The 27094-nt window shown below is 35.2% G+C and overlaps 2 protein-coding genes across 13 annotated transcripts in view; one reads left to right on the top strand and one right to left on the bottom strand.

The window, feature by feature from the left end:
* The window catches only part of SRSF11 (serine and arginine rich splicing factor 11), a 38295-nt gene extending 20741 nt beyond the window's left edge, over window positions 1–17554 (top strand). For 4 of the 11 annotated variants that reach the window (XM_031465374.2, XM_031465375.2, XM_031465377.2 and 1 more), the window contains 10 exons: window positions 1407–1499; window positions 2279–2328; window positions 3797–3924; window positions 5638–5719; window positions 7696–7755; window positions 10763–10894; window positions 12510–12599; window positions 15419–15535; window positions 15914–16052; window positions 16158–17554. In XM_031465374.2, coding sequence (XP_031321234.1) covers window positions 1407–1499; window positions 2279–2328; window positions 3797–3924; window positions 5638–5719; window positions 7696–7755; window positions 10763–10894; window positions 12510–12599; window positions 15419–15535; window positions 15914–16052; window positions 16158–16355 — 1089 coding nt within the window. In that variant the 3' untranslated portion in view covers window positions 16356–17554. The remainder of the gene's footprint in view (window positions 1–1406; window positions 1500–2278; window positions 2329–3796; window positions 3925–5637; window positions 5720–7695; window positions 7756–10762; window positions 10895–12509; window positions 12600–15418; window positions 15536–15913; window positions 16053–16157) is intronic. The other 7 variants (XM_010989021.3, XM_064493458.1, XM_064493455.1 and 4 more) reach the window with 6 other exon arrangements.
* A 3751-nt stretch (window positions 17555–21305) lies between these two features.
* ANKRD13C (ankyrin repeat domain 13C) overlaps window positions 21306–27094 on the bottom strand; it is a 79694-nt gene continuing 73905 nt past the window's right edge. For both annotated transcript variants that reach the window (XM_010989024.3, XM_031465379.2), the window contains one exon: window positions 21306–24065. In XM_010989024.3, coding sequence (XP_010987326.2) covers window positions 23935–24065 — 131 coding nt within the window. In that variant the 3' untranslated portion in view covers window positions 21306–23934. The remainder of the gene's footprint in view (window positions 24066–27094) is intronic.

Genomic DNA, 27094 nt, shown 5'->3' with positions numbered 1-27094 from the left:
TGAGAATGTTGTTTAAAATGATATGTTCATTTGGCCTGGGAGGAAAAAAAATTAAGGTGAAGTTTAATCTTTCCTTTCTTTTTTTTGCTCTTATCTTGGGGTTTAAGTTATTAAGTTAAGAAGGTGACTTAAATTCAAGAATCTGGGTAATTTGTAGATACCTTTGATGTATAAAGTTGTGTAATGACTAAGCCATTGTTATGATAGTACAGCTGATCCTTGAGTAACATGAGTTTGAACTGCTTGGATCCACTTATACGGGAATTTTTTCAGTTGAGACATGGTACAGTACAACCCAAGGTTGGCTAAATCCAGGCATGTGGAATGACAGATATGGAGGGCTGACTGTAACACTAAAATTATAGATGGATTTTCTACTCGGAGAGTCAGCACCCCTAGCTCCTGTGCTAAGATCAACTGTTTTAACAGTATTTCAGCTGTACTCAGTAGACACTTAAATTACAAGAGGTTTGGTACCTTGTATTTACTGAATAATAATGAAACTAGGAGAACTTTAAAGCATAATGCGTGTGGAGAAGGTCACACTGCCTCCAAACAATAGGATTTTGCGTGGTTTGTGTGCATTAAATTAATCAGAATTATGTCAAATAACAACTTGAAGAAGAAAAGTTTAAGGAATTACTAACAAGTAACAGGAGATTACCAGGGGAGTGCTCAAGGTTCAGGAATTGCAGGTAGAGGAATCAACCACTGCTTCTAGGCTTGAGGAAGAAAACACAAGAAAAACATTTATATGGGAGGGATCCTCTTCCCCCTTGAGGCTAAGATTTAGACCTCCTTCAAAAGGACAGATGGTAAAAATTTTCTGTCTATCCACATTACTTGCTGAGAAGCCACCTAAGAGAGTGGCACTGCAGCTCACTGAGGTGAAAGCCAGTCAGTGTCCCATGTGGCACTGCAGGAACAGAACAAGGACGTAGGAACCAGGAAGAGAAACCCCTTCCATAGTCAGTGTCCTTCCAGCTCTCCTGACAGATAAAGCCTAACATTAGGCCAGCTGTCAGAGGAGAAGTGCTTATAAGGGTCCTGCCTTCAGTATCTTACAGCAGGGCAACAAGCGGTAGATTTGGCTCTAAGAAGCAATGAATATTTATAAGTGGCACAAGAATGCATTGAGAATCTTTGTATATTTTCTAAATTCTCATTTTAGGGATAAATGTATGACCTGTAATAAGTGAAGAATGAGGCCATCATGTATAGCAGGGGTAGGCAAACTACAGCTCTTGGACCAGGCCCCCATTTGTTGCCAATTTTTTTGGAACACAGCCATGCCCATTTGTTAATAGATTGTCTATAATTGCTTTTGATCTACAGTGGCATAGTTAAATTAGTTGCAGCAGAGCTCACACAGCATACTGATTTAAATAAAATTTGAAATTTTGCAGATTGGCGCCGTTCCATTGGCTGCTTTGGGAGCTCCTACTCTTGATCCTGCCCTTGCTGCACTTGGGCTTCCTGGAGCAAACTTGAACTCTCAGGTATAACTTTAATGCCCTTCAACTCCGAGCTCGTGTTTGTAATTAAAGGATTTATTTCATTAAATGTTACTTAACGTTTCAAGAGCAGGAGATAAATGGTTGTTATATTGTAGAAATAATTTTTTCTTAATGTAAACTTGTTAATGAGAGATTTTGAAAGTCACAGCATTATTTTTGCCCTTTGGCCATCAAAGAATTTATAAAGTTTGAAATAGAAAGTAGTCTCACAGGAAGGCAGCATCTCATCAGTGTGTTATAAAGTCAGAATAAAAGTCATGAAAGGATGGGAACGTGGGTTCATAATTTGTTTTCTTGCCACTTACTCACTTGGAAATTTTTGTTTTCTCTCATTGCAATTTGGCTAAACTTTTTTCTGAAGTCCTTACTTTATGGAAATCTTTTGATTATTTACTGACTAACCACTTTGAGTTTTGTTTTAAATGTTCCTTTCCCTTAGTGGTAAAATAACCCAAGAGATAATTCTATAAAATCTAAACTATTCAGCTTCATAATCTGCATATTTAACCTGATAAAGCAACTCTGGATATCTATTACTATAGTCACTAATGTCTTTATTTTTTATTTTTTTAATGTGACTACCAGAAAACTGAATACGTCATGATAGGCTGGCATTATATTTCTGCTGGTCACCGTTGTACCTGGAATGTGTTAGTTTTGTAGGTTCACTGGGTTGTCTTAGGACATTTCAACATACTAAAAAAATTAAATAGCAGTCATATGTTTTATGTGTTCTCACTGTTGCATTTTTGTTTTTGTAGTCTCTTGCTGCGGATCAGTTGCTGAAACTTATGAGTACTGTTGATCCCAAGTAAGGGTATTTTCTTTGTTTCCATTGGTGATACAGATACAGTATGTGAATGTCTAGAGAACAGGTTTTTTTTGATAGCTGAAAGAAAGTTATCTCAAGTCATGCAATACATAATTCTGTTTCCTAGAAACAAAGGGAGAAATCCATAGGTAAGCTCATCTATAAGGGTTTTGTTTTGGTGTAATTTCCTTGAAAATCATTGTAAATATAGCTTATACCAAGATGACAGGAAAAGAACTAAATGTTATCTTTAGTTGATTTCGTTTAAAAAGGTATATAGAGTGTCTGCTATAAGCCTCTACCTTCATAGCATTTATACTCTAGTCAGAAAGGGAGACATTAACTAGTAAAGCTATGGGAACTTACTACAGGGAGGAGAATTTAGTTGAAAGGTCAGAGTGGCTAAGCCCTAGGAGATGAATAAAAAAGGAAGACACAAGTGAGGGATATACTCGCCCAAGATAGAGGAGTAGCACATGTCACGTAATAATAGCACCTTTTAGGTACTTTGAAAAGTCCTCTTCACACTGTAACTGTTAACGTTTCGTTCCTGAGATAATCACAAATTCATGAGCTGTTTTAATTGGGAATTTCTTGTTATTAAATTTGAGCTTAATGCTTCTAATTTTTAACTTGGTGAAAATCACTGTCAGTAAGTGGGAGAACATGGGTTGGGGCAAGACAGAAACATTTAACTGTAGTTGGTGGTGTTTTTTCCTAAAAGTTATCAGGCAAAAATCCAAGCATGTATCTACCCACCCAGCTTATAAAATATCACTAATACAGTTGAAACTCCCTGTCTACTCATTCTTGTTTACATTTCCCACTATACCCACAAATAGCTACCATCCTCAATTTGGTGTCCACAGTATTTTGTCGCTTCTATAAACCCTTAAGGTACATCTCTAACCTTTCCACTCAGGAATTTTGTGAGTAACTTCAGTGTGCTGTTGACCTCTGCCTCAGTTTTTCCCCATCTGGAAACTCAAAAGTAATACTCTTCCCCGATAAAATTATGATAATGTAGAAAGTTTTTAAATCATATGAAGGAAAGTTCTGTTAATTAAGAATCCTCCCATGTGCTAACTTTTCTTAATATGTGTTAATGGATGTTCACCGAAATCAGACTTTCCTTATTCCACATATCTCTGAACCATTTATTTGTTACTTACTTAGGACTATTTTTGATGGAGCTACTGGGGATTGAACCCAGGACCTCGGGCAAACAGCCTGCACTCTGCCACTGAGCTAAGCCCTCCCTCTCTCTAAGCCTCTTAAAATGCAGATGCCATTGTAAATATTCAGGAAGTTACTACACTATATATGGTTTTACTAAAATTATCAGGGAATCCCCCCCTTTTTTCCAAGGAGTATCTTACTAAAATGGTTATACAGGAAACATTTTTATCTGAAATGTTACTGTATGCTTTTAAAATAGTTCAGACCTCATTTCTTGGTTCTGTTCCAGGTTGAATCATGTAGCTGCTGGTCTTGTTTCACCAAGTCTGAAATCAGATACCTCTAGTAAAGAGATAGAGGAAGCCATGAAGAGAGTACGAGAAGCACAGTCCCTCATTTCTGCTGCTATAGAACCAGGTGAAGTAGATTTGTGCAGTGACATTGTTCACAGACGTGTTGAGTAATACTCTAGTCATCTCAGTTTTCATACTTGATAAAAGATCATGCAGTGCAGTGATTCTCATTTGGGAGTGGGCAGGTGGTATGGGGAGGGTTGTCACCTAGACTTATTTGGAAATATCTGGAGACGCTTAGTTACCACGTTAGTTGCAACTGGGGCCAGGGATGTTGCTGAACACCCTACAGTGCACAAGACAGGTGCCTCCCACTCCCCAAACAGGGTGACTCATTCTAGAACTTTAGTGCCAGGGATCATTTAATACTTGGCTGTGGTATTCTGGTTATTTTTAATTTATGGTTTTTTGGTTGTTTTTAATTGTTTATATTTGCCTAGGTTGGGGTAGCCTGATTGATTTTAGTCTTTTCTGTGATTGAGAAAACCTACTAAAGATGCTTCTGTTTAAGCCATTTGTTTAAAGAAAAGCAAATATGTCACTTTTGCAGATTGTCTTCTTGAGATGAAATGGTTATCCCATTGTCTGCCTATATATATTTGGATCTTTGGTCTTGAGTTCTTTTTCCCATTAAAAATCATTTTTATTCATTTTTCCACTGTTTCTTAATACATTAGATGGGTTTCATTATGTATAGTATTGGGGAAATAATTTTAAAGTATAATGGATAAATTAATACCAAGTGTATTATGTGTATTATCTCATTTAATCAACAAAATATTAGATAGTGCAAGGTCACATGGCATACAGTAAGAACTTTCAACAGACAGCTGGATCTATGTACCTCCAGAGCCAGGACCCCATGCTGTAACTGTTTCTGTTTTTGTTGACAACTCATAACTGAAAAGACTGAAAATGATTTCTTTCTGAATTTTTTTGTCCCAAGATTTTTGTTGATTTATTAATAATAATATTTACAATAAATTGAATCCTGTTAATGAAATGATCTTAATGTAAACAAGGAACTCAATCTCAACTTTGGTAAGTCCATATATGAGGAGTGCAATGGCTTATTTCTCTTGTTCCATCATAAGTTAAAGGAATTTGTGGTATTTTAAAACTAGGAAATGGTGACAGATCATTCGGGCTCTGTTCCTTGTACTTCCACAATTGAAAATTAAGAAGAGGGCTAGCTTACTAAAATTCAGTCTGTCACAGAAGCATAGTGAAAAGAGTGAATGAATCATGAATTTATGGAATTGGAGGCCCAAATATTGAGCCTGTTTATTGGACACTTAGGAAAGAAGCATAGAGCTAAGTGAAGAATGAAAGAAGGAATGTTTGCTGGATCAAGAATTTAAAGTGTTTATTTTTTATTTTTACTCATTATAAACATTTTAAAAATATCTTTTACACTTAAGTGCTGGTTGGGGAGATGTTATTAATACATACACATGTGAAGATTAAAAGTTTTAATCTAGGTGAATTATAGCTGTATTTGGGAAAGTAATGGGAAAAGGGACTCCTGATTTAAAAACCTCTAGAGAGTAAAGAATGAGAAAGTTGATTCTTTTCACAGATTGTTTTACGGATGACACTTCACAGCCCTGTAAGTCTGACAAATGGAATAGTCAGAGGAACTTTTGGCTACCTGAACTTAAGGATTATGTATAAAAGCTAAAAATTAAGATAATAAATTCTTAGACTGACTCCAGAATGATAGTATTCGTCCCACGTGATGATCTCTAAGTCCAGATTCCTTTTCTTTTAAATCCAGATAAGAAAGAAGAAAAACGAAGGCACTCGAGGTCAAGATCACGTTCTAGGAGGAGGAGGACTCCCTCATCTTCCAGGCACAGGTTAGATGGATGGTTTTTGGTAGTCAGTTGTACCTGAGACAAAGATGATTTCTGTTATGTCATAGCCTTAATCTCCCAGCTGTTAACCTACCTAGCTCCTGGTTAAAGTGGTTTTAGTAACTACTGCTATTAGAGTGTGTGAGTCAGTGCTCACACATACATACATAGAGAAAAAGTATGGGCTAAATAGATAATTAATACTTTAAAATCCAGGGATAGGAGGAAGCCACTAGGATTTGAGCACTAAAATGAATTAGTACTGTGCAAAGAGCACTGGACTTGAAACTTCTGACTTGAATTCTGTTTCTGACTTTTCACTAGACTCCTGAGACTTTTAACATGGAAGGTCGTGGTGCGACCTGCAGATTACCCATCTTAAAGCTTGAATATTTGCAGATGACAACTTGTTACTCTTTTTTGAGATTGTTCTTTGTACTACTGGATAAACTAATTGATAGTACCCATTATTCTTTTATCCTACCTAGAGTACGACTGAACAGGATAAAAGGATCAGTTTATTCTCCTTTTCACGTGACATCCCTGTATAAATTTGTAAGGTTCTCTAGAGCAGTGGTTCTGAAACTTGCTGGTATTAGGACCTCTTTATACTTACAGAAAATACAAGAACCCCCAGTGAGCTTATTTTGTTTGTGTGGGTTACAGCTTTTGGTATTGGCTATATTAAAATTTGAAACCATCATTTGAAATAACAATAGCAAACCCATTCATATTAATATAGCTTTGAAACAAAACTTTTCAAGAAAAAATTTAAAGAATGGCTTTGTTTTACTTTTTTGCAAGTTTCATTCATTTTTAGCTTAATAGAAGACATGTACAGGATTCTGCGTTCAACTTACTGCAATGTATTTTGGTTCATATATGTAGAAAATCTGGCTTTACAAAATATGTAGTGAGAAGAGGGAACCGTAATTTTTATAGTCTTTTCAGGTAATTGTGAGTAGTATGGAATCTGAAACCATAATAATATGCCAAAATATCTTTTATATTCTGTTACTTTAAAATCTATTGATCTTTGTTATACATGGAGCGGATCTTTTTCCCAGGCATGCTTTAGTAAGATTATATATTGGTGGTTTGGAAAGTAATTGATCTATTGCATTATTCAAGTTTTCAAATGTTGACACATTATGTTACACAGTAACAAAAAATGACTTGGTAGTATCACCACACCCTTTTAAGTATTAGGAAGCTGTCAAGTTCACAATGGTGGGTTCAGGTTTTCCAAATTTTAATTTTCTCTTCTTGAACGCTCAGGTTTTATCATTGGCAACAAATCAGATTGTTTTCCTTGAAATGATAAACTATTCATTTTTCATGAAAATGTCTGCCAAATATCTAAGTCTGAACAACCATGTTCAGTTCTTTGAATTAAAGGTGATATTTCATGGCCAAAGCAATAGGGTAAGCTCACACTCAGTCACACAAGTGTCTTCCTCCATAGTCTTCAAACTTTAGTGAGTATCAGAAGAAAGGATTTATGGATACTTGGATTTCATTACACAGAATACTCCTGAAGGGACTAGATTTAAAATTATGAGTCAATAGTAATTCTGTAATAGTACTCAAGGAACTAGATTTAATAAAATTAGTAGTTTTTAGTGCTTTATCAGACATTCTTAATGAAAATGGTGAAATTTTTTTTCATTGTTTTGTTTTTTTCATTTAAGTGCCAGTGAAGAATACTGTGATAGAGAAGTTCAGTTGCCACTAGCTTGATCTAAGGAGATGCAGCACTTTTACACCACTGTTGCTTTTGCACATTAGTGTAAATGTCAACAGTGGAAAAGGCAAATAATACCTTGTTATTATTTTGGAAATAATTTTGACCTCATGCTCCCCATATAACATTAAGTCATTTCTTAGACTGTCCATTTGGCTGCTGTAACATAATACCACAGACTGAGTAGGTGGCTTATAAACATTTGAAATTTACTTCTCACTGTTCTGGAGCCTAGGAAGTCCAAGATCAGTGTGCCAGCAAATTTACTGTGTGGTGAAGACCTGCCTCCTCATTTGTAAGTCCACTGTCTCCTTGCTGTGTCCTCACATAGTGGAATGGGTGAGGGGTCTCTGAGATTGTTTTCATAAGGGCATTAATTCTGCTCATCAAAGCTGCACCTTCATAATCCAGTCACCCTTAAAGGCCCCTACCTTATAATGTCATTACATTGGGGGTTGGTTTCACATAAAAATATTGGAGGACACAAAAATTCAGTCTGTGGCAGAATGTTACAACGTTGTTCTATCTAGTATGTCTGTCACTCACCTTCCTCCAGCCCATCTTATTCTTAAAGATGTATTTCAGAAACCCAAATCTAGGACATGTCGCAGCTCTATTAAGCCTTTAGAAGCTCCCTATTGCCTTAAGTTGATACATAAAACTGCAGAATGGTGTTCAGGGTACTCTGCTGTTCAGCTTGGCTTAATCTTTCCACACTTGCCATTTACCATTTGAAAATTGCTAACCTCATTATACTATATTTATGGTGATCCGTGATCATGATCTTTGATGTTACTATTGCAAAAAGATTACAGCTTACTGAAGGCTCCAGTGATATTTAGCAGTTTTTAACAATAAAGTATTTTTTAATTAAAGCATGTACACTGTTTTTTAGACAGTACTATTGTACATGTAGTAGACTGTATTATGGTATAAACATAACTTTTATATGTACTGGAAAAACAAATTTCATTGTGACTCACTTTATTGTGATATTCAGTTTATTGTGGTAGTTTGGAAGCAAACCCACAGTATCTCTGAGCTATGCCTGCTTTTAGAATCCTAACCTTCTAGGTCAAGTACTCTCATGGCTTAGTTAAACACTTAAAAACACTTCAAAAGGAGAACCTATATCTAAGTTCTTCTGTATATACTAGGAAAATGCTAAGATTTTCCAATTTTAATTTAATTATGACCAGTGGGAAATAACAGTGAAACATTTAATTCCCTGAACAAAGTGCTTTTGGACACTTGTAGTAATGTATCATAGCAGAAAGATAATTATGAGTTTGTGGTATTTTACACATCTTGGCATATAAAATGACCATCATTTTCAGTAAGCTTTTTTCTTAGATATGTAATATGATAATCTATATCTGTCTAATATTTATAAGCTTATACAAACTAGTAAATGTGTGGAAGTGGCTTTGCAGTACAATAGTTTTGAAAAATAACTGTTTTCAGGACCTTACAGTAAACAGATCGATGCAATGCCTCTGCTTATTAGATTTTTTAAGCTATTTTGTAGTATTAATCACTGTATTTAGAAAGAAACCTGCAAGAATGTGCTTAATGACTCCCTTCTTCTATAGCTATGTTTTTTTATGTTCATTAAAGGTAGGATAAATGTGTAACACAGTTTAGCTAAAATGATTATTGACTTAAAGTTTTCTTAAAACCAGAATCATCAAAAGATGATTAATACTTAATTCTAATAGCATCAGTTTTGGTTTCCCAGAAATTTTTTAAATTCTTAATAAGTGATAATTTTGATATTTCATAGGGTCAATATTTCACTCAAAATATGTTAGTAGTACCTTTTGTTGAAGTCGGGCACTATAATAATTGCTCAAGGCTATAGTAGTAAGATAGACATACATACGCCAGTCCTTATGGAGCTTACAGAAAGGTAGGTAAGCATTACATGAAAATTTCCTAGGATAGAGACATGTTATTGAGAAAGATTGTTTTAGTAAATAGTTTCAAAAGTAAGGTCAAAAATGAGATGAATAAAATAAAAATATTGACTTTGATGATAACTCCTAATAATGGGTCTTGAAACAAGTGTTGTGGAGAATGATGGCAACAGACGCTGTGTTAGCACATCAGTAGGAGCAAAGAAGGGAGTCAGTAATGGATGTCTACAGTAAGGCACTGAGCTGGACTTCATAATTTCATTTAAATTACAACTATTCTGTCCTGTAGGTGCTGTTGTTTTTCTTTGCTGAAATAATAGGCTCAAAGAGGTTAAATAATGAATGGTCTTATTAACTGGCTTAAAAATGAGATTTGAACAGAAATCTTTGTGCATTTCTAAAAATGTACATCCTCTGGCACTTAGAAAAAGTGAAGGCAGAATGTTTAGACTATATTTGAAATTTTTCATGAAAAGAGTTTGAATGGTTCAATAGGGAGTTAAATGACCAAGTCTAACCAAAGAACTGCAGTTTATTTTTAATTATTCTTAAAATCAAATGGAATAAAATATAGGAAGGAGGATCAATGGCATCAAAAGTTTAATGGGGCTTCTTAAGCCCTGTTAGAGAAAGTATAGAAAGTTAGAGGGTGGGGTGGGTGCGGTATGTGGTAGGCACAAAGAGTAACATCTCTTACACGGCAGGAAAGAGATGATCATGTAGAGACAGTGAGACACATAAGAGTAAAAGAGGTAGCTTGTACTGAATTGTGTAAATCTGTATAAGGCCCGCATTGCTTAGATTTCTTTTAAATGATTAAAGAAGTGGAATTTATTTCAGAGACCAACAGTTAGAAATCATAGAAGGGAACAAACTATGTGATTTTTATTTTTTAAATGGGAATAATATTCCTGTTGAGAAGGAGAAAACTTTATTAGGTTTATTATGAGGGTATTTGTGAAGTATAAATAAGTATTTGATAATTGATAGATTTAACTTGCAATAATGAGGACTCAAGACAGAAATGCTGTGTAATTGTGAAACGATTCACATGAGTTAGATATTTTTTATTTTCCTTCTCTGACAGTATTTTTAAGTTTGAAGTGAAATTTCAATGGACATAGAAGGACTGGTGTGATAGGTTGTGCAAAAGATTAAAAGATGAGGAATTAAAAGATGTTAAAAGGTGTTGCTAATTTCTAGGGTATCACAGATGCTTATTATGTGAAACAAATAAGTAACGGCAGGAAGTGGCAGGAAATGACCCTCACTGATGGCTAGCCCGTATGTCTGAGTCTTTTCTCTGATGCTTATATGAAATAGTCAGAAACAGAGCTCGTCTTTTTACATTAGTACATGTGTATTTGCTTCTTTTTACATTATTAGGCGGTCAAGAAGCAGATCAAGAAGGCGATCACATTCTAAGTCAAGGAGTAGGCGACGATCTAAAAGTCCAAGACGGAGAAGATCTCATTCCAGAGAGAGAGGGAGAAGGTCAAGGAGCACATCAAAAAACAGGTATAGTAGACTGTTAACACCGAGTGGGAAGGCAAATTTTAGAGTTCTCAACACCCCTAGATGCTGCTGCTTAATGACAAAAGAGGTGATAGAAGATAGGACTAGACTGAGGGAGAAACTACAGTTTGAGGAGGCTAGCCTTGTTTTCTTATGCTCCTTTGTAAACTTGAGGTTCCACTTACAGCTGAAGGCCTAGAGAAGATTTCTCTGTGGTACAGTTTCCTAGCTGGCCTACTGCCTTCTTTCCCTTCCTCCTTTCTGTTAAACTATTGCTAAGGATTTAGTGTCACCAGCCATTCTTAGTATGCCGTTAAAGTGAGGATTCATTAAAAACAAACATCTCCACTGTAACATTTTATTTCAGCTTAAATATTCATTCAGTATTCTGCTTTTTCATATAGGGACAAACGCTTTTAAATTAGTAGGCCTAGTTGTGAGTAACACATACCAAATCACTGTGTTTTCATTTGAACCACCTTTAAAGTGTCAAGAAAACTCTTGTCACTTGAAACTACCTAGATTTTTCTTTTTCCCCATTTATAATTGTCACACAGTAGTTTCACAGCACTTTTTTCAGCATCTGTCCTTTATCTTTTTTTTTTAAATATTTGCCTTAATTTTCTAGAAGCAGCTTTGTATTTTATACTACTTCATCCATTTGTATATTTAATTATATAATTAAAATAATAAAGACCACTGGCTGGGGTGGAGGGGCAACAAAATTTATTCTTGGTAAGCATTTAGCTCAACTGGGAACAGAAGTTATAAGATAGCTTTACTGAGTGTTCAGCCTCTAATGAGGCTTTTAGTGATGTTTTAGAGTTAGTCATCTCTTCAGTCAGTCAAATAAATAAGCTTAATGAAACATCTACTATAAAAGAGCAACTAGGCATGCCTTCCTCAAGGAACTTTCCAAAGAGATACTTTAATCTCTATAGTTACAGAATAATTTAAAATAGGTTGTATTTATGGGTATAAGGGACTTACACTTATTTAATTACCTTTTGCCTGGAACCTTGGGGAGAATAGTGGTCTTGGGGAGAAAAAAAATGCTTGGGGAATAAAAGAAAACTTAGAAGATTCGTAAAAAGATTTAGAGTTGAAGTATGGTTGTAGTGCCAGCCCATTATGATGTTTTTTTCTAGTAACATTGAATTGCTCTGAATGTGTAGCAGCAGGAGAAAAGTTAGAAGGCTGGCTTTGTCTGTGATAGAGGTTGGTTAACATGGAGAGTATGTTTTGGTACAATAACTGATAATGTTGATAATTAATCTTGGTAGTGCTGTATGGGTTTTGGCCTGACAGGGGACTTAGAGCCATGGTTGGGAAACTGATAATCAGCTGAGAGGGAAAAAAAGAGTGCTAAAGAGCCTACAGAAAATTATTTAAACTATTAGTGTTTATTACCAGACATTCCAGGGAACTGGCCATCTTTTTTTTATTTAAGTTGCTTACCACAAATATGCCACTGGTTACTATTTCTGTAGTTTCTCTCAGAATAAAATTTTAAGAGTAGGATTAGATTTGGTTGTACTTTTGTTTTTATTTGTAGTGCAGTATAAATTTATATCAGCTGAATCTTCTAATACATTCATAAGTTGTGTTCATTTACTAGAGACAAAAAGAAAGAAGACAAAGAAAAGAAACGTTCCAAAACACCACCAAAAAGTTACAGCACAGCCAGACGTTCCAGAAGTGCAAGCAGGTAGGGTTGTATTGTGAATTCATGCCTTTTTTTTTTTTAACTTGGTTTGCAAGAATAACAGTAGGCTGTGAGCGTGAAATGTTTTCCATTACATAGCCACATGCTTCAGCAGTGAAGGTTTTCAAAGGTAATTTGTGAAGAATAACCTAAAGTTCATCTTTTTTTTCACTTAATATTTAATGGTGTAGAGTGTATTTAAAATGACATGGAATTCAGAGGTCAGTTTTTCTGTTTGGTCTGTGCATTTCACATCCTAATTTGAATTGTTTGTGTTTTGGTTTTTTTTCCCCCCTAAACATTTACGTTTTAATGGCTAAAAGATACTGCATTATTACATTAAATTTATTTTATTACAGTAAGTTATATTTAAAATATCTACATGTTAATGCTCAAAATAAAATTTTCCCACACATAGTGATTTGTTGATAAAATAATTGGAGGCATTGCTGGTTCTGATTTGTGTCTTTCTTAGAATAGTTATTCTGTCTTTAACCTGCTGTAGTGAAAATTCAGTGTTGCAAACTTTCTCTTCAGAAAATATATTTTTCACACTGACCATGGAATTCCTATGATAGTAGTAAGGGTTGTCCATACTTAATTCCATTTTCTTCCAATCTAGTTTACACGTTTTACCGCAGTGTTTGTTTTCTTAATCTTGATTAAATTCACTAGGAGGTTCACACTGTATATAAAAATTAACTCAAAACAGATAAAAGACTTAAATGTAAAAGCTAAAACTAAGAACCTCTTAAAAGAAAACATACAAGTAAAACTTCACGACCTTGAATTTGGCAGTGATTCCCTGGATGACCAAAAAGCACAAGCAACAAAATAAAAATAGATAAGTTGGGGATAATCAAAACTAAAAACATCTGTGTTTTGAAGAACACTGTCGAGAAAGTGAAGACAACTCACAGAGTTCTAGAAAAGTATTTGCAAATTATATTCCAATGAGGGACTTGTATCTAGATTATGTAAAGAACTGTTACAACTCAGTCACACAGAGAGAACCCAGTTTAAAATGGGCAAAAGATTTGACATTTCTCTGAGGAAGATATGCAGGCTTTCAGTAAGCAAATGAAAAGATAGATGTTCCACATGAGTCATCTGGGAAAATGCAAACCAAAACCACGTGACAGCCACGAGGAGCGATGATAGCTAGTGTTGGTGAGGATGTGGAGAAAATGGAACTCCCTACATTGCTGGTGTATTGTGCAGCTGCTTTAGAAAACAGTTTTGGCAGTTCCTAAAAAAGTTAAAACATAAAAGTTTTTTGGCACAGCAGTTTTACTCCTAGGGATACGCCCAAGAGAACCAAAACCTTGTACACAGGTGTTCGTAGCAGCATTGTTCATAACCCAAATGTTCACTAACACAGGTAAACAAAATTGTACGTTCATACAACAGAATATTATTCAGCAGTAAGAAGGAACAAAAAAGCACTGATACACTTTACAATATGGATGAGCCTTACAAACATTATGCCAGGTGAAAGAAACCAGTCACAAAGGACCACATATTACATGATTCCGTTCATATGAAATGTCCAGAATTGGTAAATCTGTAAAGACAAAGTAGATTAGTGGTTGCAGTATGATAGCTAAAGGATACGGGGTTCCTTTTCGGGGTGTTGAATATTGTCTTTAAATATATATTTAAAAAGTGAAACCAGATAAAAGTGCCCAAGGAAATGCCAGACCAGGTCTAAGGGGACAAGGGGGCATAAAAGGTGGGATATGCAGTATGTATTTTTATGTCTTAAAAACTAGAGGCATATTTTTGTTGCCTTATTTAATGGACTTACTCATGAGTACCTTATCCTGCTTAATTATTGGATTATTCTAAATTATGGCATATTCTGTCCATTTTTATTGAATACCTACTATATGTTTGCAAGTATTACAGTCTATCGGGGGCACAGAAATACAGTATAGAAAACATCTTTTCCATATAGGGAGTTTGGAGTGTTGGTTACATAAAGCAGTAGTAGAAAGTAGGAGGTACACAATCCTGGCAAACTCAGTAAATACTTGATGAAGGAACAGTTGTCTGTAATGTTTCCAGGACAAGGGGTCACAGGGCTTGTAAGGTGGTGTTTATTGTCTTCAGCTCCATTTGGAAGCTCAGTGAAGACAGCTGAACGTGTAGGGCTTTATTTTTTTGTTTTCTTTGTGCCAATGTCATATAATAGTCATCTTTCAGGTCTTACAGTTTTTGAAAATAATGACAGAAATAGAAATTTTTTTTAAGTCAAAATTTAAAGAGGTGGCGGGGACATCTTAAAGCTGATTGCTCAGAGCAGGGGCTGAAGTAGGGCCGTGGTTTGCAGGACACCGGGGAGTTAGTCTGCTCTCTGTTACCACTAACTCTAGTTCTCTAAATTTTACTTAATGATTTAAAATTAACTTTGGATTTTATTAGCAACAGCCTTTCATGTCACAACATATCATCCTGTGTTCTGGCCACTGAATGAGTCTAAACATTCCTTAAATAATAATTTACTTCAGACTGTTCCTCCTTAAATTAGAATTTTTGTTAATCAGTTTTTCCTCAGGCTTAACATTTCTGATGTTACAATAATGACATAATGTCTTTGAGAAGAATTGCTATAAATTAGGGTTTTCTTGAAGGCATTAAAGGCACATACTTGCAAAGAGAATTGTAGTTTTTTATTATTCATTTGATTCTTCAGCTCAAAACAGTATTTGAAAAAAGCATCTTTCAGTTATCAGAAGCCTGTTCCTAGTGGAGCTCCGTGGTAGACACATGTGCTATGATGTGTTTGCGATTTGGGGATAATACTGTATTTTAAAGTCTAGCTTGCACATTTGTGGTTCTAGAGAGAGGAGACGACGACGAAGCAGAAGCGGCACAAGGTCCCCTAAGAAGCCCAGGTCTCCCAAGAGAAAGCTGTCTCGCTCACCATCCCCTAGGAGGTAAGAATATTGGTCATTTAGATCCATCCTGTTTTTCAGAAACTGTCCTAGAGTTTTTCTTCCTGTTCAGGAATTCAAGTGCTAAGGACATGTTGATGTGTTCTTCATGATCTGAGACTGTGTTCTAATACGCTGCACCCAGGACTGGGCAGTTTAGACCTGTAACCAGGTTTTAGTCTCCCTGCGTGTGTTACTTGTGCACAGCTTGTATCTAGTGATTTGAAACTGAATCTTTGCTGTCCTCTTTATAGCGAGCAAACTTAGGTCAAGCTCATCATCTAAACAAGTATAAACTTACCACTACTTAATTAATGATGAAACTTCTTGAGCAGTTCCTTTCAGGTGTCTTGTTTTAAGAACATTTTACTGTCATCTTAGACATAAAAAGGAGAAGAAGAAAGATAAAGACAAAGAAAGAAGCAGGGATGAAAGAGAACGATCCACAAGCAAGAAGAAGAAAAGCAAAGATAAGGAAAAGGAACGGGAAAGAAAATCAGAAAGTGATAAAGATGTGAAAGTATGTTTACAAACTAATTTATTTTGGTGTTTTGGGTGGTGCTGCTCCTTTAAAGAAGTGTTTATGCTGTGAAGACGTTTACTTTTGTTATTCTCCTTGGCAAAGCAGGTTACACGGGATTACGATGAAGAGGAACAGGGGTATGACAGCGAGAAGGAGAAAAAAGAGGAAAAGAAAACAACAGAACCAGGTTCCCCTAAAACAAAAGAATGTTCTGTGGAAAAGGGAGCGGGTGATTCACTAAGAGAATCCAAAGTGAATGGGGATGATCATCATGAAGAAGACATGGATATGAGTGACTGAGTATCAGCTCTGTGGGAATCCAACTGTATACATGCATCAGTGTCATTCCTTTGTGTGATTTCTTAATGCTGTATTTGTTCATCTCAAACCTTAGATGTACACAGCCCTGAGTTATAAATGGTTACAAAGCTCCTGGTGTTGATACTAGTTTTTACATCCAAAGCTTTTAGAAAATGATACGTGGGTGACCCGTTCTTGACAGGGTGAAATCTAATTGAGTAGCCAAGCAGTCTTCCTGTGCTGGTGCTGCTTCGTGACAAGGATGAAAGGCTGCATGCATCTACAGCAGGCATGGGTTGTTTATGTTGTATGATCTCCTTTATTAAGTAAGTTCACTTATAGTCTATTTCTAGAATTTGATTCATTGCCGTAATAGGGCCATGTAGGGAATGCACTGATTGCATGTTAATTGTGGCAGGAATATCCTAAATGTCATTAAAGTCCTCCAACATGATGGATCTATTTATGGTCTTGTTTGTTGACTTGACAAATTAACATTCTTATAGTTACATCTGGAAATGAGCATTTGAAATAGATAATCCTTTAAGCCTTGTGGCTAAATTTTTGTGGCTTTTGTTTAACTTTGAAAGGTTATATATGCACTAACCTTTTTTGATGGCTATAATTAGGCTTTAATTACAGAAACAAGATTTCAAATGAAACTGTCTTTGGCAGTAAGTTAAATAGCATATTTTGAAGTAGAGTTGTATACTTTTTCATAAGGTGTTTGGGAATTTTTTTTTTCCTGAAATAATTTATTCCACAGCTACATCAGTGAAAGCTATCTGCCTATCCTGAAGTCCATCTGTAAAAGAAAGTTATTTCTTGTCCTGATTTTCAATTTTCCACCCTTTTATTAATTTGTTTTAATCTCAGTGTTGGAAAAAGGGGATAGTGCATTTTAAATTGACCTTCATATGCTTTTAAAATAAGACAAATCTACTTGATAATGGACTTTTTATTTGATCTCAAGTTGTATAAAACCAATAAATTTTGTGTTACTGTTACTGCAGTAGTAATCTTATGCACACAGTGATTCCATGTTAAATGCAAAGTAGTTAGGCAACTGTTTTCTTACAGGAGTTTCCAAGCTTCACTTTTGTGCAGTAAAGACAAAAGTAGGCTACAGTCTGTGCCATGTTGATGTACAGTTTCTGAAATTGTTTTACAAGACTTTGATAATAAAACCCTTAAACTTATGTTATGTTCCTGTAAAACCGTATTTGTATTTATTTACGCTGTTGAATGTATGACATTTACCTCATTCATTTTACAAATCAAGTTCTTTCCCCTTTGAACCCACATTTTAATATAGTAATAAGATGAAATCCATCACTGTAGTGATTAGTTGCCATCAGAATTGTCAAAATTGGTTTAAGGTCTATCTAAAACAGTCTTTTTCTAAGTGTAATTTTATTATATTTTGGGTGTAGGACTTGGGTTGAGTAAAGCAGTGAACTTTAGGATGAACAAATGATCCCACCTGTATCTAGTAAATTTATATTTTTGGTGAATATGAACATACTTTTCTGAAATAGTATAGAAACTCAATGATCTGTATCTATTGTACAGGACTAAATAGTGTATATTTATTCGTTTATGAAATGCGTAGTGTCTGAGTGGCTGGGATTAAGGGGAAAATGAGACTTGGAATTGTAGCTTTTATCCAAGTTGGAGTATAAATTTTTTTTTTACTTTTAAAATTGAAATGCCATATAGACAAGCTGCATTGTTTTTACAGTTTATAGTAACTTTTTAAAGATTTTATGAAAAGGAATTTTTGTCTATAGTGAGTAAGAAGTTGTAGTAATGGTCCTAATCACTGCATTTTTAAACACAAAGTTGAATGCAAATGACATTTCTTTAAAGTTACAAAAAAAATTTTAGAAAAAAATTTGAAGGTTGAACCATATGACGTCACTTTTGTAAGTCAAAAACAAAATATAGGCAGTTTCACTTGGTTAAACCTAGTATTAATCAATTCTATTCCCTTACTTGTAATCTGAATAAAAGTATGCTAACTTGTCAAAAGGGATTAAGAATTTTTTGGCTTTAAAACAGTGCCACTTACCTAAGATGCTACAGTGAAGGGAGTCCATACTTAGTTTATTTTCAATGAATATTTATGCACAAAGGTAGGGCTGCAGTAGGACACGAGCCTTTAACACAGAAAACCAGTCAAAATCAAGTGAACACTGCCTCCACACTGAGTTTTGTTCTGTATTTGTTAGTATAAATGATTAAAAAATAAAAGTGGTTTTGTTAGAAAAATGTTTGTGCTATTTATTTGCTTATATTCTTCAAGAGTAAGTGAGGTAGTGGCTATGTAGGAGTCCAGTCATGAATTTGAGCTTCATTTACAGCTGCAGAGACATCTGTTTCTTACCTTCTTCCTTTTCCTGTCAGTACTAAGTGGGAGTGAAACCTACCTTTGCAAAGTTGTTGGTAGTTAGGGAAAAAAAACGTAGCCCTGTGTGCCTAGGTCAGTAAACGTTACCTGCAACTTAATTATGGAGCTTTTTCAAAACTATACAATAATTTAGTTTGGGATGTTTTAGAAAAAGCACCAAGATAAACTGCATGCAGATAAGGCTTTGAGAAGGCTGTGTAACCCTTTACATTTTTGTGAAGTTGAGTTCTGGATAATAAGCTTCCTGGTAGTGCTCATACGTGGAGGGTAGAAAAATGTTAGTTACCTGGGGAAAGAAAGAAAAACTGGACTTCTGCTAGAACAGTAAAAACTTAACTTTACATTAACCTTGGAGTTGCATCTTAAAACAGGTTCTGGTGTGGGTATCATAGCCTTCGCAAGACTTTTCCTTGGCAAACAATACCACTTTCTTCAGATTAAGTGGTTTATGCCATTTGAAGATTGATACACATCCTTTAAGTTGGAATTGAGATTTCTGTTCCTTTTGTCTCAAATCTAATACATTTCATTCCTGTGCTATCTAAAGTATTTCTCAAGTGCACGTAGTTGTTTAAATATGGATGTAATGGAACTGCTACTGCTGCTTCTAAGCATCCAGAATATGTCTGTTACTAAGGCTTTATTATAGAGGTAAAGAGACTAATTCTGGAGTTGCTGATTTTTGAGTCTTTTATTTTTGTTCCCATTTTCACTTTATAATATAAAGTATATGTGAAATTCATTTAGACATTCTTTAGCAAAGTAACTTGTGTGTGAACCATGCTAATTCTTTACCAGTGAGAATATTCTTAAGAATATACTTAAAGTTTATAGTGTTACTTAGCAAGCTAAGAGTTTACAGAGAAAGGATCTTAATATATAATCTTTTTTAAATGATGTCCTTATAAAAATCACTGGGGAAGTGACATGTTCACATTCTTTACAAAAGTCTCACTTTGTAAAGGTTATTTTCCCAGTGCAGTCACTACAATTAATATCATACCGTTTTTTAAAAGCTAGTTAGCTAAAGTATGATTTGTGCATAGGAACTTGAAGGCTAGGGTCACAGTTTCAAGAGTGAAATGTTCCAAATGATGTTTAGTATTACTGTTCAGTCACCTCAACGTGAAATTTTATCAATATACTAAATGCCAAAACTTTTTTTTGATTCACTATGAACAAGTTAACAAATTTGTTTACTTAAGTATCAAGTTTTGGAAGATTGGAAGACAAGCATCATGTAGATGAGCATCCTGTAGTTTTGTTCTTATCAGTCTATTCAATCAAAGGAGCAGAACACTGGAAAAGATCTGCTACAGAGATTTGACTTTAATTATGGGAGCTGGTTTAATAGTCTCAAAGCTGTTTGTTGTCTGCTATTCATCTGATGCTGGAGAGTGAAGCCCACAGGCAGTGAAGAAGGGAAGGATAGTTGGAGGGGTAAAAAAATTGGAACTACAAGCTAGAACCTACAAGGATGGGCTGAAGCTCAGGTGAGGTCTTTTGCCAACTGCGGGCCCAGCAGGTGGGCCACAGTGCGTGTGGGCTACCTGATTTCCACTTCACTTCTATCCTTCAAAACTACTCTGCCCGTAGTCATTATTTAAAACACCCCAGCCAGTCACTGTCCGCCTTCTTCAGTGACCAAGAATTCTGTGGGACGTACAGGTGGGTCTTACCTGTTTTTATATTACTCCAAGTTTCTACTTTAGGCTAATCACCTGGAAAACAGTCAAATTCAGGAATGACTGCCAAGTACCTTTCTTTAAAACCCTTAGGAAATTTGCTTCAGTTTTGGGGTGTTTTTTAGGTTCTGTGGCAAAAGGAAAATAATTCTATGTACCATAGGTGCCATTATGGCTGAAAGTACCATGCTAAAATGAGCTGTAACAATTTTAAAAGTTCATCAGCAAGCAGTAAGTACTGTAAGAATGGTCACATGATGTAAAAAATGTAGTACTTGAGATGACATTTTCAGACGGCAGCCTAAGATACTACTGCCCCAGATTCATGACACAAACTACCTTGCAAAAGCAGTTTTTGCTAATTCTTAATACACAAACGACGAGCTATGACCAGTTTTTCTGCCTTTACAAGCGATGTAATACCTCCTGTTCACTCGTGTCTGAGGCAGATTTCCCTGTCAGTTGTCTTTGAAAGTTTCCAAATGCAGCAACTTTGGTAAGGATGCATTTTGTTAATTTTAGAGAACATGGTTAAGATACCTTTTGGAGGAGTTAACAGCAGAGGTATACTGTGTCCACAGTAACCAGCAATCCTTTCCCTCAGTTGTAAAGGCCAGCATACTGCAAGTAGGACTTCATATTCACCTAGTTTTTTACAGCTTTTTCTCAACCATGTTCGTAAATAAAAGTACCGTAAATAAGCAAAAGGAAGCTTTCACCCCTTAATTCAGTATTTACTCCAGCCGTTTTATGACCTCGAAATAACCTCTTTGCTATAGACTTAGTGAAAACTAGGGAGAAGACTCAATCATTCACCACCTTCCCCTAAGATGTGAATGATAAACTGTGCCTGCATAACACTATGAAAACATTTTTATTAGGGTGAGTGGGGCTCAATACCAGTTCCAAGCAGAAGAAAGAAACCAAATGGTCTTTTCAACTTCTGATGGCTCTCAGCTTCTCTGAAATGTGTTAATTTCCAGACTACCATATGTAGCTATACTCACAGTATTCAGAGCATCTGCTTTATGCCTCCCTTTTACGAAGTCTGATAATTCTCTGTATATGAATGACTACAGAAAGAGGCAAACTGTCTCTAGGGAATAATTTTCTTAGAGACAAGACTCCTATATTCTTTCGAAACCATACTGGTGGCAAGAATATTGAGCAGTTCTTAAACGGCCATTTGAGGTGACCGTCTTATATAGTCCCCCAAGTTTAAACAATCCCTTCAATCACGAAGGCAGAAATTTATGGACCCACATTACAAAATCTAGATTTTCATGTAAGATTATCAAAATACATAGTGTTTTTATCTACTTACTTGAAACACAGCATATGGCTTCATTCATTAGCTGGATTAAAAGGCACATTTTGGAAAGTCTAACATTGTGAAAAGTTTATTTGCATTAAATAACTCCTTGTTTTCACCATCATAAGAGATACTGACATTTACTTGTCCTTTGTGATCAAAGACATTCTGGAATGGATAATCTCTTTCTACTATTCTTTATGAAAGGAAAAGAGTTAAAAACAAAATCCAAGTGCAAAAAGTTTTCAGTAGTCTTCCTACTTCCAGTGTACCCCAGCAAAATATTCACAGCTTTTAGGAAACTGGTCAATCCCAAGCTGCAATTTACCATGTTTTTTCCCACTGAGTTATGAAGTATATTCCTGGAAGTATGCCATATTCCCACAAAGTGAGGGAGCCTAAAAGCAACGGTGACCACTGCCTTTCAGTGTCTCAGCCTCTTGTAATCATTGATAGGATAATAGAATCTTTAAGTCACCTGATCAACAAACATTCCCAAAATAACAGGGATCAAACTCCTATTCAATAAACCTAGTCTGGGTTTACCCACTCTTTCCACAAAATTCAACAGATCCACATAAGGTAGTCTTTGAATTTTTAACTGATTATTTTTCTTCATTATAAAATGTACTTATTAAAATGTCAACATACGCAGTGTAGTATGTATCAGCATGGAAGATGCAGCTTTAAAGATGTTTATTATAAAATTTTTCTTATGGTTGATGCTTTGGATTTTTAAATAAATCATCTCTTCAATAAATGTCTCTAAAACTCATTCAAATTTAAAATTCTGGAAAAAGTTTAAATTACTGGTCACTCTAAAAAACTTGACAGATGCATTCTGACACATTAATCAGGATACATTTTAAAAACATTTCTTTAGCTAAGCTCTTTAATACAACATAACATTTTATGACTGTTATACATTATTCTCCCTAATTTATTTTCATTCTGGACCTTCAAACCATCTTGGAATAAATATGAAAATTTTTAAGTGCAAAAATGAATAATGCATGATTTTAACACTTTGGAGATAAAATCAATAAATATTTTCCTGTGACTTAAAAAAATAAACAGTAGGAATTATCAATTTTGTGTACGTTTCTGGAATTTAACTTGTAACAAATATATTGTTAGCATATAAAATGTTTTTACCTTATTTTGAAAGCATTAAATATGTAGGGATGTCTAAAATACGCAGGTTGTTTTTTAAAACTGACACAAATGCAGCCATATTCCACTAAAAACAAACAAAATATTCAGAATGATGTGCACTTATTAGGAAGCAAGTTTAAAAATTTGGAATTTTTTTTAAAGTGCTCAGATTTGGAAGAATATCTTTAAGCATGCTAACCATACCTTATCATGAACACAAAAAGGACTTTTAAACTCAAGTTTAGAAAAAAAAAAAATAGAGGTTCTATGAAAGGAAGATTAGTAACAAACATTTTCCATTGAAGAAAGAATTCAGGTAAAAACAAATAGCACCACAATGAATTGCACTAAGGTGCTAAAGGAGGTACCTTATTCCCTGCAGAGTGAACGCTCCTTCTGAAATGTATTGCAACATATAAATGCAATTGTTTAATGGTTACCATTTGGTTCATTCATCTACAGAAAACTGCATTCCTTCTAGTTCATTATACTGAACAAACATTCAAATTACTGAACTATACACAATGTTACATACTTTACATTTTATGAAAACAAAGCTTGAAGGAATATTTATAAAGGTCACCTTGAATATAAGATGACAAGTTTAAAAGGGCTTCATATCTCTTAAGACATTTAATTTATGTTAATGGTCCAGGAGTGTTTAAGATATAGATATATTTATATGCATATATATTTCAACAAGAAGTGTAAAAATTTTTAAAAACAAATCACAGCACTCATAGCTGTTTTACATTAAGAAGGACTTAGGGTCATTAAGGTGTCAAACTATTACACTTATAATATGTATATTTTTAAAAAGACTGAAAATGGCACATCAGGAAACTTGCTGAAATTCTTATTAGAGGCCCATTTCATTATATCTTATTACTGATGTGTCAGTTCAATGTAATTCCCTTTTCTTCGATGAAAGCATTTGTCCCTTCTATTTGGATTCACTTCTGGGGTCTCTGCATTCTCTTGCTTTCCTTGGTCAGACGGCATCATCTTCCGTGTCAGTTAAAGATCAGGAAAACGGCTTGGGTCTTCCTTGTAATCATCAGGGATGGTAAAGATGGAGCCATCAAATTCATCATACCGAAACTCCTGAAAAGTCACAGTGGCTGTGATCGTAGGAAACACGGGTATATCTAGAGAGGACAATCAATGACAACACTGTAAAACGAAATGGTAATCTACTGATAAAACAAATACTATTTTATGCTATAAGATACTATTAGAGATACCTATACTCTGTATAACATAAAAGAGCATTATTCAAGGACCAGACAAATCCTAACATGTCCAATACTGAGTGTGTGTCTGGGGGAAGAGTCTGGCGACTGATAAAAAGAGGAAGACACAAAGGCATCAAGAATTACATCAGACACACAAGTCCCAAGCTTCTCAATCTTAGAACTATAATGACAGACTCCACTAGACTTTTCTCTTTTCCGTGGTGCAAAGGGATGGCTACGTTTGTACTTTTTTTCTGTATCTTTTCCTCAGATTATAGTGTATATATTATTCTGAATCTGAGCTGATTTTTTTTTCATTCTAACACAAATGAAATACACTAATCCTTTTCTGTTTTAAAACACTAAAAAAATCCATCACTTAATTATATGGGATGAAAACAGTCTTATCAGAATTGGAGTTGATATATACCACCACAACCTAATATTCTGCTAAGTAAAGTACATTTCTAGCTAAAATTATGAGTGAAATCTGACATTAAAAATGATCAAATACTTTAATCACCCTGCTTAATTCTATTCCTAGTATAAGTTATTGGAAAGAACACAAATTATAAATCCTGGATTCTGATTACTACAAGTCATTTAACTTATGGGCCTCAGGGATTTCATTTACAAAATAAATAAACTCTAAATCTTCCCTAAAAGTCTGAAATTATTCTATGAAACTAAGTTGAATGTCTGTCTAGAATAAAGGTATACTGTAGAGTATGTTAATTTGACTGTTACAAGCCTAGTATTTATTGCAGAAATATTCTCAAAAAAAAAAAAAAAACCCAAAGAAATGAACATAAGGATTACAGAGTTTCCAGCTATTTCTGGTGAAAAAGATCATTCAATTGTGCCTATTAAGTGAAGATGCTATTCTATTTCAGAGGTCAGCAAGCCAAGGCCTGTTGCCTGAACTGTTTTCGCAAGGCCTGTGAGCTAAGAAAAGATTTTACGTTTTTTAATGATTTTTTAAAAACACAAAGAACAATATTTCATGCAGATAAAACTGCATGAAATTGAAACTTCAGTGTCCACAGTAAAGTTTTATTGGAACACACTGTTTACTTATTGTCCATGGCTGCTTTCATTTTCCAACAAGAGTTGAGAAGCTGTGACAGAAACCATATGGTCTGCTAAGTCTAAAATATTCACTGTCTTTCAGAAAAAGTTGGATTGCCCCTGTTTTAGGCACTGGATATACACCAGTAAACAGGAGACAACAAAAGATGAACTAATGGAGATCATTCTGGTTAGGAGATACAAACAACAAGTAAAAAGTAACTATGACTAAGTATCCAGACAAAAATGAAGCAAGTAGAGGAACGGGGAGTTTCAATGCTGAGGGTAAGAGGGCTTGATTAGGGTGATCAAAGGAAAACCTCAAAGTTACCTTTCAGCAAAGACCTGCCGTAAGAACAAACCATACAGTCGCCTCGAGGGAGAAAATTCCAAGTAGAGGGAACAAGTAGAAAAGCCCTAAAATGAAAATGTTCGGTTTACTCTGGGAACAGCCAGGAGACCAGAAAGTGAGGGAAAGAGTAGCAGAAGATGAGGTGAGAGGAGAAGCAGGCAGTCAGATCAAGCGGGTTCAGGTCAAGGAAAAAGTCTCTGGCATTTACCCTGAATGAGATGGAAAGCCAGTGGATGGTTGTGAGCAGAGCAGTAACATGTTTGGCCTAAGTTTTAGCAGATGTAATGAGAATTAACGTAGGGTGACAAGTAAAAGGAGACATTTGCTCCAGAAGGAGCAGACAGGAAGAAGATCGAGAGAGAATTCGATCAAGGAAGTTGGAGGAAACCTGAAGAAAAACTACCAGCATTCACTGGGACGAGGACTCCACAAATACAGAGTGAATCTTGGAGACATTAAGTCAGATAACAGAAAGGTGTCCAATAAACTTAACAACATGAATATCAGTAATAAACACAGCCTGAAAGCGATGAAGAGGCTCTGCACCAAGCAGCTGGGTTGTGTCTAGTTTGAGGCTATTTCAAACATTTTTCTTCTTGTACACAAGTTTTGTGTGAATGTATCTTTATTTTTCTGGGATAAATGCCTAGAAATGCAATTGTTTGATCACATGAAGTTGGGCAGTTAGTTTTTTAAGAAGCAGCTCAAACGTTTTCCAGAGTGGCTGTACTGTCCTACGTAACCGCCAGCAGTGTATGAGAGAGGTCCAGCTTCTCTGCATTTGCACAGATATTTGCAGTTGTCAGGATGCTTTATCTTCGTCACCCTGTTAGGTATGCACACTGGCATCACACTGCGGTTTAACTGGCACTTCCCCAGCGGCTAATGATACTGAGCACTGTTCTTGTGCTTATTTTCCATTTCCATTTCCTCTCTAGGGAGATGCCTCTGTGTCTTTTGCTCTCTTCTAACTGGCTTGTTTGTTTTGTTACTGATGAGTTTTAGGAGTTCTCGTGTTGTGTTTTTGTTGTTTTTTTTTTTTAACTCTCAACTGGGTCTTTCACAGAGCAAAGAGTTTTTACTTTTGAAGAAGTCAAATTCATTGATTTTTCTTTTACGGGTCATGTTTGTGGTGTGAATTCTAAGACTTCTTTGCTTAAACTTAGATCCCTAAGAGTTTCTTCTATGTTTATTTCCTTAGTTTTATTGTTTTATTTTAGATTTAAATTTAAGTCCATGATTCACTGTCAGTTACTTTTTGTATAAACTGTAGGATTTAGGTGAAGGTTCATTTCTTTGCCTTTGCATGTCCACTTGCTCCAGCATCATTTGTTGAAAAGGCTGTCTTTCCTCCACTAAACTGCTTCTGTACCTTTACCAAAAATCAGTTGGGCATATATACGACATTCTATTTCTGGATTCTCTGTTCTGTCATTTGACTTACATGTTTATATCTCAGCCAGTACAACAGTCTGATGACTGTAGCTATATAATAAATAGTGAAATTCAGTAGACTGAATAC

The sequence above is a fragment of the Camelus dromedarius genome, chromosome 14 (assembly GCF_036321535.1).
Source record: "Camelus dromedarius isolate mCamDro1 chromosome 14, mCamDro1.pat, whole genome shotgun sequence".
Classification (NCBI taxonomy): Eukaryota; Metazoa; Chordata; class Mammalia; order Artiodactyla; family Camelidae; genus Camelus; species Camelus dromedarius.
This window is presented reverse-complemented; position numbering and strand designations above follow the sequence as displayed.